The following is a 12586-nucleotide window of genomic DNA, read 5'->3' on the forward strand; positions in this document are numbered from 1 at the left end:
GTTCATGGGGGCACCTCTGGGGGCATAATTAGCTCATGAGGGCACCTCTGGGGGCATTATTATTGTATGGGGGCACCTCTGGGGCCATTATTAGCTCATGGGGGCACAGCAGGGGATCCTACATACAGGGGGCATCCCACATTCCTACTCACTTTACTGCACATTACACCAAACAGCGCAGTTACTATGGGAGCCTACAAGAGGGAGGAAGGGAAGGAAGTTGCTAGAAATGTGCGGAGCCTAAATTGTTTGTCTCGCAGGTTCTAAGGGGATGAAACGTATCTGGAAGGAATCATCATGGAGGACTGGGCCGGATGAAGAAGAAAAGGGAAAGTGACGCCTCAGATCAAAGAAGACATCACCGGTGAGTCACTGTATGACGGTTTTCTTATTTTGTAGAACATCATTTAGTAGGGGCGCCCCGAGGTGGAAAAGGTTGGGAAGCACTGCGCTAATCTGTCCCGCTGCGCCCCCTGGCACATGCTGTCATCTGATTGGGCCTCTTACCTAATCAGATGACAGCAAGTACCAGCGCCCCCTCCTCCAGACATCTGCCTTGGCGGCCCAAGCTGTGTCCTATGGCCGTATCTTTACCGCGTTGAGCTCCAGCTTGTGCTGCATCTACATTATCTGTACTCAGAGATATCACTGTGTTATCTGTGGTGTTACATAGGACTGCAGGGGACATCTACTACATGATCTGTACTCAGAGATATCACTGTGTTATCTGTGGTGTTACTTAGGACTGCAGGGGACATCTACTACATTATCTGTACTCAGAGATATCACTGTGTTATCTGTGGTGTTACATAGGACTGCAGATGACTACTACATTATCTGTACTCAGAGGGATATCACTGTTATCTGTGGTGTTACATAGGACTGCAGGTGATATCAGGTGACTTCTCCAGGTTGCAGAAGTTCAAACTTCATCATGCCCTGCTGACAGTTTATAATGGGAGTTGTAGTTTTGCAGCATGTGGCTCTTCAGGTTGCAGCACTACAACCCCCATCGTTTCCAACTGGCAGTTCATGATGAGAGTTGTAGTTTTTCAGCTGTAGAGTCAAAGATTGGAAAACAATGATTAGACAATGACACAGTACAGTGCATTAATTATAGGGGGCAGTAGTGCAGTACATGAGGTGGAGGCAGTGACAGGGCATTAGAACATGGTGGCACATTAGAGTAATTGGATATAACGTTAGATAGGACTTTGCCTGATCGGGTGAGATGGGGGGCCCCAAGCTAAAATTTTGCACCAGGGCCCATCAGCCTTTAGCTACGCCCCTGATTATGGATGATTCAAAAAAGTAACTAGGAGGGGAAGCACTCAGGCCAGTCCCAAGAGGACACAGATATGTACACAGAAGGATATACCTGCACAAGTATAATGAGTGGGGGTCAATAAAAAAAAAGACATAGGTTGCATAGGTGGCAGATGGGGACATATGTATATATCATATGTGAAATGAATAAATAAATATATGAATGAAGGAATATCATAAACAAGTATATTGGGCTATAAACAAATTGAGGCAAATGCATGTATGATAATAGGAAAATTCATGGGAGGGAGGATGCCATGGAAGGTTCTTTCTTTGGAACCTCTATTTGAAATGCTATGAAGAGTAAAGCCTTTAGTGATGTTGGCCCTATGGGATTTTTAGTCTGGTTTGGTTTTAGAAGGGTTTGATAGGATACCAGATGTACTGTAGTCCACAGGTGCATTCCAGGAGGTTTGGTTGGATGAAAATATGCAGGTGTTATGACGGACTTTCTGTCTTGAAACTGTCTGGTTTCTTGGAAAGGAAGGGCAATGAATTGTAGGCTTAATTGTCTTCAGTTTGCGGGGAGCAAGTATCAGGGTGCGAGAGCTACAGAAAGTGAGGATGGGTCTGGGCGGTTAAATATCTTTAAGGGGTTCTTAAGTAGAATATTCCAGTGTTTGGAAATGATGGAGCAGATAGTTTTATTTTGAGTGGTAAAAGTGGTGATGAAATCAAGTGCCTTATCTTTGGCATCAGAAGGTTTGGCAGCTGGTTGGAGGGATTATTTTTGACTAAGGGCCCTATTCCACCGGACGATTATCGTTCAGATTTTCGTTAAATCGTTCGAATCTAAACGATAATCGTTCATTTGAATAGCAGTTAACGATTAACGATCGAATGAGAAATCGTTGATCGCTTTATAAGACCTGGACCTTTTTTTATCGTTGCTCGTTCGCAAAACGTTCACAAATCGTCTGCATTGAATAAGACGTCAGAAGTCGTTTGCAGTAGATACAAACGCAATAGCGAAGAAATAGCGAAGAAAAAATGATCGCAAATACGATCATAAGTAACGATTATCGTTCCATGACAATGAGTGAACGTTCTCAGGTCTTTTCGCAATAGCGGTCGTTTGAGATCGTTAATCGTTAACGATTATGTGAACGTTAATCGTCCGGTGGAATAGGGCCCTAAGTGTTGCTGCTTTTTTAAAGGAATTCCTGATGAAAGAGGGCAGGCATGTCTTTGCTGTAAAGCGTTTAGACAAAGTCTGGAATTCTTGTTTGTGTGTGCAGTTTCTTTAGATTCTCCTATACAGCCCAAAGAGGAGAACATTGATGACCATTTTTTGGTGACTGTTCTATAGGCACCCTATCTCCAGATCAGATGACGGGATATAACTTCCTAAAATGCGCCATCTGTACACTCTTTTATTATTTTATAGAATTTGTTTTATTCTTTTATATGTAATAAATTTACTTTTACCTTGGAGACCCTATTTTTTTTATTGATTTTTTTTTTGCAGTGCTGCACCAGAAGATCTCTTCTTCTTTATTAGACTAGGTTCACACACAGTATATAACTGTAAATAACTGCCATTATTTCAATTCGACAGCCGTTGTTTTAAAATAACAGCAAATATTTGCTATAAAATGGCGGCCATCCACTCAATTTGAACATTGTGTGAACATAGCCTTTCTGTGTTTTCAATCCACTCTTGTTTTTGGTTGCAATATGAGGACCACAATACTGCCTGAAATATGAGAGACAGCATGAGAGACTGACCATTCAGTGACCCAGCCGGGTAACAGAACGGTCGGTCTCTGAAAAGATCACCCCAGCCGGTACTGCAGTACCGGCCGTATGATCTTTCCTTTCGCAGAGTTCTGATGTGGGCAAATCCGTGCGCGCCCGCATCAGAATTCCACAGTGCACGCTATTGAGTGTGCGGCCGCAGCCTGCAGCCGCACAAAACTGACATGTCAGTTCTTTGCGGTGCGGCTAAAGATCCCGGCCGGAGCTTATACTATGTGTATACGCTCCGGCTGGAATCCCATAGAAGATAAGATAGATTGCAACAACGGCCGTACATTTACGAAGAGATACGCTGTGGGAACATAGACTAACATTGTAAGAAAAGGAAGTGTCAGCTTATTTTTAGGCTAAGGCTGGGTTCACACTACGTTTTTGCAATCCGTGCTTTCCATCCGTTTTTTTTTTTATGAAAAAAAGAATACAAATGTTGTCAATCTTATTTTTGTGTCCATTAAAAAAATTGATCTGTTTTTGTTTATATAATGGAAGTCAATGAAAAAACAGATCAAAATGGATGCACACAAATGCATCTGTTTTTTTTATCCAATTTTTGCAAAAAAAAAAAAAAAAATAGAATGAAAAAAAAAAAAACGGATTGCAAAAAAGTAGTGTGAACCCAGCCTTAATGTCAAGAATTAAATCAGAGATCATCCCTAAAAATTATTTAAAAAATATCTAACACAAAATTCTGTCCTGAAGCTTCTGGATTCATGCTGTTATTCCCAAATTTATTTCAGAAGCTGGAGATATTCCATATCCATAAAGAAAATTGCAGAACTCTTAATTTTTGCTTTTGCTTCTATATTCCTTACGTTTGTCTATATTTTCATTTACTGCAGCCTAAACATTATCCTCTTCCTGAAACATGGTATACAAGCCATGTGGTAGCACAAATTAAGTTGTGTATTTTATGCTAGATTTTATAGAAGGAAATGACAAAACATCTCCAAATTCCTAGGGAAAGATTCAGCATATAAGGCTGCTTTAAATCAATGTGCATTACTCTAAGATTTGCCAAATGTAAGAAGTGCATGTCTACTGCATTTTGGACTGTCCTAAAGATAGGAAGTGAAATTTATGGCCCGATTTATCAAAATGTATAAAATAGAAACTGGTGTAAACTGCCCGTAGCAATCAGTCACAGTTTAGCTTTAGTTCTGGTAAAGTAAAAACTGAGCTGTGATTGGTTCTTATGAGCAGTTTACACAATTTTCTATTTCTCACACTTTAATAAATCAGGGCCTATGTCTGCCATGAGCAGGTTTTGATTTGCATTCAAATTTTTTTGTTTCTGTCTTTAGCATTGATAAATCTGTAACAAACGGCCATACTCGTAAACAGTTTATTTACATGTTTGCTCATTTGGAAAGTAGAGAAAAGTTGTGCAAATGTTATGTGAATTTAAATTTACAACCCTTTTTGGTATGAAAGTTTAAAAATAATAAGGATAACACCCCCCCCTCTTTTTTCTTAATAATTTGATAGTTCATTACTAATTTTATTGATTTCATTCACTTTATTCAAACAAACACACTAACATTGTGTGTATCATTATTTTGACGTCTGCGCAGACAACGTCCATCATTTAATACACTGTGTGCATTGGACGTCTGTCATTCCATCGACTTCAATGCATTGCATTAAATTCAATCAAATTTCGGCAATGACGGACGTCTTTTTAAGTAGAAAAGGCAGACACCTTTTCTCTTTTTTTGACATGTGAACATTAGGTTCACACAACGTGGTTGATTAAGTGGTTAACAAGTGACACTAATTTTTTTTTACAGTACAAGAACATTTTTTCTTACAAATGTATATAATATATATTAGTTTTTACTAGTTATTCACAGGCTTTAGTCACTCTCGATTTAATGCACAGCAGCCAATAACAGCTTGAAAAGTATTATTTTTCTGGATAAATTGCTTATTACAGAAAGTTGTTGATTTAGTAGATAACTAAATTGGTTAGGCTTTGTCTACTATTACCTCTAAGTCGTTGCCTTACCATTAGTATGCCTACTAAAACATCAGTGACAGACAAAAGGATAACATCAATTTATCTGGTGGAGAAGAGTATTGAGATAAGAAAAAATTCTAATGAAAACTAAACATTTGGAGACTAAGGAGATAAAATAGCAGACACATGAAACATGAGAGTTGGGAACCGCTAAAATTAAAAATGATAACCAAATACTAGAGATTATTTCATCAAGGTCTTTTTGATTCTACTTAGAGAGCTTGAAGTAGAAAATGATTGTTCAATGTGATGACGTTACAGCAGCTCTGATAAAAGAAAATCTTGTCTTCATTTTAGACAGCTGAAGTCAAAATCCATATCTTTAGGTCAGTGTGCTAATGAAATTAAAACAGGGAAAGGTAACAGCTTAAAAGTTTGATATTCTACAGTTTCATAAGTTGTTGCTACAATATGATCATGCTAAGCTCACTGACATAGAAGACCATCTCTCTGATCTCATGCCAAGCTGATGTCATTGCTATGCTTTGACTTCTCAGTTCTTTTTTCTCATTGTTACTTGATTTTCTTACTTGTTTTCTTTAACAATCAAATTAAAGGGATTGTCCAGCAATATATTTTACTATTTAAAGTGTTCAGGTTGGAAAAATAAATAATAATAATAATAAAAAAAACCATACCCACTGCTGTAGATGTGTGGCCAATGAAGAGAAATTTTGAGACATGCTCTAAATAAACAATCAGCTGAGAATTGGGGGTTTTCCACTTCCACAGCTTATTATTGTCACTTTTACACGGACCGATTATAACCCAGGAGTATTTCTAGCAATGGCCCTTTACCCTTTACTATTAGTCTTATTAGCTTTATCTACAGGAGTGTTGCATGATGTTTGTTTCAATAAACAAGAAGAGACCAATTATTGATATTAATAAATGGCTGGAAATAGGCTGGACTAGTACATTGGAAAACTTTCGCTCGCTTACTAAGCCCATACACTGCCCGATCATGCGGCAGCAAGGGCGGCACTAACATCGTTAGTCAGACAGTGCCAGGAACAGGCCAAAGCTAGCAGGACGTCAGGGAGCATGGATAGGTATATAGAATTTTTTTTTTTTTTTTAACACAGTCACCAGACTTCAGCCGTGCATAAATCAAGATGATTTTACGTCTGGACCTGATTATTGTTTCATCGGCTGATCATTGTCTCTACATAGAGAGATAATTGGCCGAATCGATCGTATAATAGGGCCCTAACACAGGTGGGTCTGTGACACTGTCTGCATCGGCTTTGTTCATTGGCCACAACTGTGTCTTCAAGCCCCCCCCTCCTCCCGCCTCCTCTGACAATGATTTACAGTTGGGTTGAAATCCAGTGCAACTAAAGATGAGCCGACTATCAATCATTCTGGAGGAGGCAGGGGAGTGGTGGCTAGAGAGCAGCATTGTCATATACAGTGTCTCAGACCCACCTACTTTTCAAAAATGCCAGATCACACAGCGAAGAGGAAGGTATCCACAGGATGCTCGCTCAGTAGGTAACTGGGAATTGTCAGCATGGATATATGCATATCCATGCTGTCAGTTTTCTTTTCATTTAGCTTAGCATTTGATGAATGTTGTACTTTGTGTGCTAAGCCCCACTCTTTTTTGGGCAGTATGCTTAAAAAAAAAAAATGTACATAAATTCTGATTCACAGACATTGATGATCCATTCAGTAACAATGTTCACATGGAACAGATGAGGATTAACATGACTTGCATCAATAAAGCTATATGAAAAAAAGTTATATATGGGATTTGTAAAGATGACAGTAGTAGTCTTTTGCAGTAATAATAACTAGACTAACATAACAACACTCAGGGGGGTAGTGCACCCTCAAGGTCCCAGACTCCTTACACGATACACGTTAGTACCTAGCCTTTAGGTCAGGTGTTTTAGGGATTGGTTTAGTACTTTACAGGAAGCCATAAATCAGGATTAGAGCTTATTGTCTTTACGCAAACTGTTTTCATTTAATATGTGGACCACCGCAGTTTACTGTAGATCATCGATGAGATGAGTTCAAGATGAAGTTCCGTTGTGATTGTAAAAATTTTTAAATGACACACTTTTGTTGTATTTGTAAACCAAGTGTTGAAGCTACAGGTCTTGTGAGAAAAGGGAATGTCTGTTTAGTGCATTTTAGACAACTGAGAAAAGTCAGGAGTAGGATAAAGCAGTGCATCTGTCAGGGATGGCCAGTCCTAAAATCTAAGCAGCTGCACTTAATATACATCCCCCCCCCCAGGGGAAAACTACCGTACAGCTACCTAATCATTGACTATTCTAAAACACTTGAAATGATATTGTAAAAATGTCCTACAAGGTTATAGGCTGTATTTCAAAGCAGTAGCGTGATTTCAGATTGAACATTTATGACAACCTCCCTGTTTGACAGCTATGTGGAGTTTTTACCTATTAGGTAAGTTGTGTGGTTTCTGAAAATGACATATGGGGGAAATTTATAATTGCTCTTGCACATTTTTTAAAATTAACAATCTCTTTTTGTGCTTCTTTTTCCTATTCCACTGTATTTATGAAGTGCCTGCTAAAGTACCTGCTAAAAGTATTGTGTTGGAACTGTGTGTGCAAACTTAATGTGAAGCAGTTTGATTAGGTTAATTCATTGTTGCTCAAAATTTCTATATTATGTAAAATTTTTCTACATCTTTTGACCACCCCCTGACTGCCAGATGCTGTGCCTGGTCCTTTAACTGTATGCGCTCCTAATCAGGGGCACATACAGTTAAATGCAATGCTTTGTTTGACAGGATGATGAGCCATTGGCTTTCCTTCCAGTCTTCTGGCTGTAGGCAGCATTATGCCTCCGGTCACAAGAGGCCGATCTCTCCCAAGCACTGCAGCTGACCAGTGGAGAAGACAAGCTGGAGAGTTGCACTGCTAAATATGTGTTTATTATTATTATTATTATTATTATTATTATTATTATTATTATTATTATTATATTTGCCCTTTACATTTTTTTTTATGGTCAGGAAATACTGACTATACCCTGAACCCTCCTAAAAGATACACTCCCGCAAACCTTCAAACAGTATCGGAGCTCCTGACATCATAATTAATCATGATGCTGGGAGGTCCGAGGTCCAGTCCCCAGGACACCATCCATGCATGAGTTTTTGGGGACGTGTCAATGAGCCGTAAATTGGCTCCAATTTTTTTAAAGTTAAAGTCAAATTTAGTTAATTGATTTTGTGTTTCTTTTATAGACCAATGGTGCAGACTATAGAAAGGAGTTTATAAGGTGGAGCAATGAAAGTAGAAATATTGAAGTCACAGGCCTGAAGCCATTCACCAGCTATTCCATAATAGTCATAGCATTCACTGGAGATCTAGACTCTGCTGTTACAAAAGGGAAATCAAGCAATCTAGTGACTGCTACCACACTTGAGGCAGGTATGAGACTTTTATGGGATACATTCTGTTTCCTTCTTGTATAGAAATTACATTCTTCATATACTTATAATTATGATTAGACCTGCATAAAAACATGGTAACTTATAACGCCGTGCGGGTGGCAAAGACAGAAAATATTTGCATAGTATTTGCACAACTGCTTGTGTTGTACAAAAACTATACAATTTTTTTCTGTCTGTGCTGTCTCTCATAGGATAGGCAGAAAGAAAGTGAGCAGTCGTCGCAGTCGCACACAGAGGGGGCATGGCCTCTGTGCTCACCACATTTATATCAATTTTGCTAGCTAACCTAGGCAAATCGCTAGTGAAATGTACTCTAGTTTGAGGCTGGCATGGATTTCACTGACAGCACCCAGGGAGCTCCAATATGCCTCTACATAAATCCGATGTGTTCATGTGCTCATTCATTGTTATGAATATATTTTTTTTAATGTTTCTTTAACATAAAGAGTGATGCATTCTATGAACTATGTACTAATTTTAACTGATCTATGTATTACAAAGGCTTACAAAAGGCCTTATTCTTTAGGTTGTGCTTTAATGTATGTACATTCTGTATTTTCTTTTAGTGCCAAATGATCCACCAAAAAACATAACAATTCAGAAGATCCCAAATGAAGTGACCAAGGTTCAGATGACCTTCATACCTCCAGCTGAGCCCAATGGAAACATCCAAATGTTCCAAGCACTGGTTTATAAAGAAGATGATCCCACAAAAACTCAAATCCGCAATCTAAGTATAATTAAGAAAAATGAAGAATCTGTAACTGCAATTATTGAAGGACTCAAGGGTGGATACACATATAATATCAGTGTAAGTGATTGCTTTACATCTCCACATATTCAAACACTGTTTCCTATCTCAAATAGCCAGTAAGGCTAGGCTCACACTGTGTTTGCCTGTCTATTTAACTGTTTCTGTTTCAGGGTATTTAATTTTAACATACAGAAAACATGGTCAGCCACATTTTTTGCACTTTATACTGTTTAAAGTATGAAATATAGATAGCTATATGTTAAGCTGCAGGCTATACGACTATAGGTACCGTTTCACACAAGTGGGAATGTTAGACGAGGTCATTGTAGTGACAGTGGGTGACCAGGACCATGGCTTTAGACTTAAGTGTGGCCCTCAGGGACAGAATGCAGTAAAGCCCAACAGCACCAGTCATTCCTAATAATGCAGCCAGGTAAAGGATGCACGCTGGAGGGTCCACAATCCCCAGTGGACCAGAAGGCTTGAAAACCAGGAGTCCAACAGCATCCAAGTGCAATAATAATCAATGCTTTATTGCAAAATCAAGCGGACAAATGCGACCTTTTGGCTGCATAATGAGCCTATACTTAACAAAGGCTCATTGTGCAGCCGAAACATCGTATTTGTCCGCTTGATTTAGCAATAAAGCATTGAAGATTATTCCACTTGGATGCTGTTGGACTCCTGGTTTTTAATCCCTTAGCGACCCATGACGTATCTGATACGTCATGGTGCCGCTCGGGGTGTTCAGAGCGGGGTCCCGCCGGGACCCCGCTCTGAACGGCGCTGATCCCGGCTGACACGTGCAGCCGGGCAGTGCCTCTATTAGCCGGCGCGGGTCCCGTTGCCGCGACGGCTAATTAAGCCTCTAAGTGCAGCTGTCAAACCTGACAGCTGCACTTAGAGGCTTAGGTAAACACATCCCTGGTGTCTAGTGGGACGGATCTCCCCCCCTGCGATGCGATCGCGGGGGGGAGATCCGTTCTTCTGCCCGTGCCGGGCCTCAGCGTCGGAATGACGCTGATCCCGGCTCGGCAATAGATTGCTATGGCCTGCAGCAGGCCATAGCAATCTATGACCGATCTAATCGATCTTTGCTGTGTATATACACAGCATTGATCTCTATGAGAGATCAGTGCTGTCTATATACAAGTCCCCCAGGGGGACTTCTAGTTACAGTAAAAAAAAAAGTAAAAAAGTGTTTTTATTAATAAAAAATCCCCTCCCCTAATAAAAGTCCAAATCACCCCCCTTTTCCCATTTTATAAATATAAATTAATAAATAAATAAATAAATAAACATATTTAGTATCGCCACGCGCGTAATCGGCCGAACTATTAATTAGTCACATTCCTGATCTCGCACGGTAAACGGCGTCAGCGCAAAAAAATTCCAAAGTGCAAAATTGCGCATTTTTGGTCGCATCAAATCCAGAAAAAATGTAATAAAAAACGATCAAAAAGTCGTATATGCGCAATCAAGGTACCGATAGAAAGAACTCATCATGGCGCAAAAACTGACACCTCACACAGCCCCATAGACCAAATGATAAAAGCGCTATAAGCCTGGGAATGGAGCAATTTTAAGGAATGTATATTTGTTAACAATGGTTTGAATTTTTTACAGGCCATCCGATACAATATAAGTTATACATGTTATATATCATAGTAATCGTAACGACTTGAGGAACATGCATAACAAGTCAGTTTTACCATAGGACGGACGGCGTAAATGCAAAACTCCCCGAAATCAAAACAAATTCGTTTTTTTTTTCAATTTGACAGCACAAATGATTTTTTTCCGGTTTCGCAGCATATGTTATGGAAAAATAATGCCTGTCATTGCAAAGTACAATTGGTTTCGCAAAAAATAAGCGCTTATATACGTCTCTAGGTGAAAAAATGCAAGCGCTATGGACTTTTAAACTTAAAATGGAATAAGCAAAAGCGCAAAAACGAAAATAGGCTTTGACCTTAAGGGGTTAAGTGTGGCCCTGGCAGAAAATAAAAGTGGGGCTCCAAATGCTGAATTATTGCACCAGTCACATAATATGTCACATATGGTCCAAATAATACTGTCACATCACAAACAGTACAACTACCACTAAATTGTTACTTATAATACCACCATACTGTTAATGCACCAATATCAATTTCTCCATACAGTGACCATGTAGTGGCAGATACCAGTTCTTTACTGGCTATAATGACCTTATAAGTGAGTTACATCCAGTGACTCATAGATAACATCTTCTATGAATCGTTTTCCCATTTCTTATCCATACAGCCCAGGCCACCATTATGAAGCTTTCTTCCAGCCATGCCTCATCTTCACAGACTCTGCTAGACATCTACCAAACATACTAACCATTTTAGCATCTTCCCAACCTATGCATACTTCCAATAAATAGTGGTAATACTATCTCCCTTATTGTCTCACACTAATAGTTTCCCCCAATTGTGCCTAGGGAGAGGTAGATGAGATAGGTGGTGGATAGGTAGATTCCCAATTAGGTATATAGGTGTTTTTCTCCTAGGTCTTCTCGTAAGTAATTAGTCCCCTTAGTCAGTAGGTAGATCACCCACATTAGGTGCCCACCCCAGTTGATGAGTCCCCACAGTAACTAAGTATGGCCCCTAGTAAGTTAGTAGGTCCCCCACAGTAGGTAGGCACACTCCCATTTGGGGAGTCCCCCGAGTAATTATTGCCCCCCCTCATTAGGTAGGTAGGCAGGGTACTAGTAGGACCCGCCCCCGTAAATATTGCCCACTATTAGGTAGCCCCTCCCCCTCCCTAGGCTAAGTAGCTCTCCTAGTAGGTAGGAAGGTCTCCTTATTAGGTAGTCAGACCCTTCAGTAGGTACGTAGGTTGGGCTCCTGGTTCCTAAGTCCCCACATAGGTCCATAGTTAGGTCCATTAGTAATTTCCTCTTAAAATAAAATCATACTTATCATGCTCCCATGCAGAAGAAATCAAGACCCCTACTCTGCCTTCTCCTCCTTGACTCCGGCTTATGACCGGGCACTAGAGATGAGCGAACTTTTCAAAAGTTCGTTCCGACCAGACTTCCGGATTTTTGGGAAAAGTTGGGTTCGACCGAATTTCGTATTTCATAGTTTAAAGCATCTATATGATACGGGGGTAGTGTATTTGGTTGAATTTAGGGCTCTACATATCAGTAACATCATTATCTTTTCAATATCTTAAAGTAAATTTTTTTTTTAGACTTCAATATTCACCATTACAGGGTCTATGCAGGAAAAAGGGTCCAACTATAGTACTTGTATATCTG

General features: G+C 39.7%; 1 protein-coding gene across 3 annotated transcripts in view; it reads left to right on the forward strand.

Annotated features, from left to right (window-relative positions):
- Nucleotides 1–12586, forward strand: part of PTPRQ (protein tyrosine phosphatase receptor type Q) — a 284668-nt gene that overhangs the window by 189960 nt on the left and 82122 nt on the right. For all 3 annotated transcript variants that reach the window (XM_069973994.1, XM_069973980.1, XM_069973987.1), the window contains 2 exons: nt 8331–8517; nt 9107–9351. In XM_069973994.1, coding sequence (XP_069830095.1) covers nt 8331–8517; nt 9107–9351 — 432 coding nt within the window. The remainder of the gene's footprint in view (nt 1–8330; nt 8518–9106; nt 9352–12586) is intronic.

Source organism: Dendropsophus ebraccatus, chromosome 1 (genome assembly GCF_027789765.1).
Source record: "Dendropsophus ebraccatus isolate aDenEbr1 chromosome 1, aDenEbr1.pat, whole genome shotgun sequence".
Taxonomy (NCBI): Eukaryota; Metazoa; Chordata; class Amphibia; order Anura; family Hylidae; genus Dendropsophus; species Dendropsophus ebraccatus.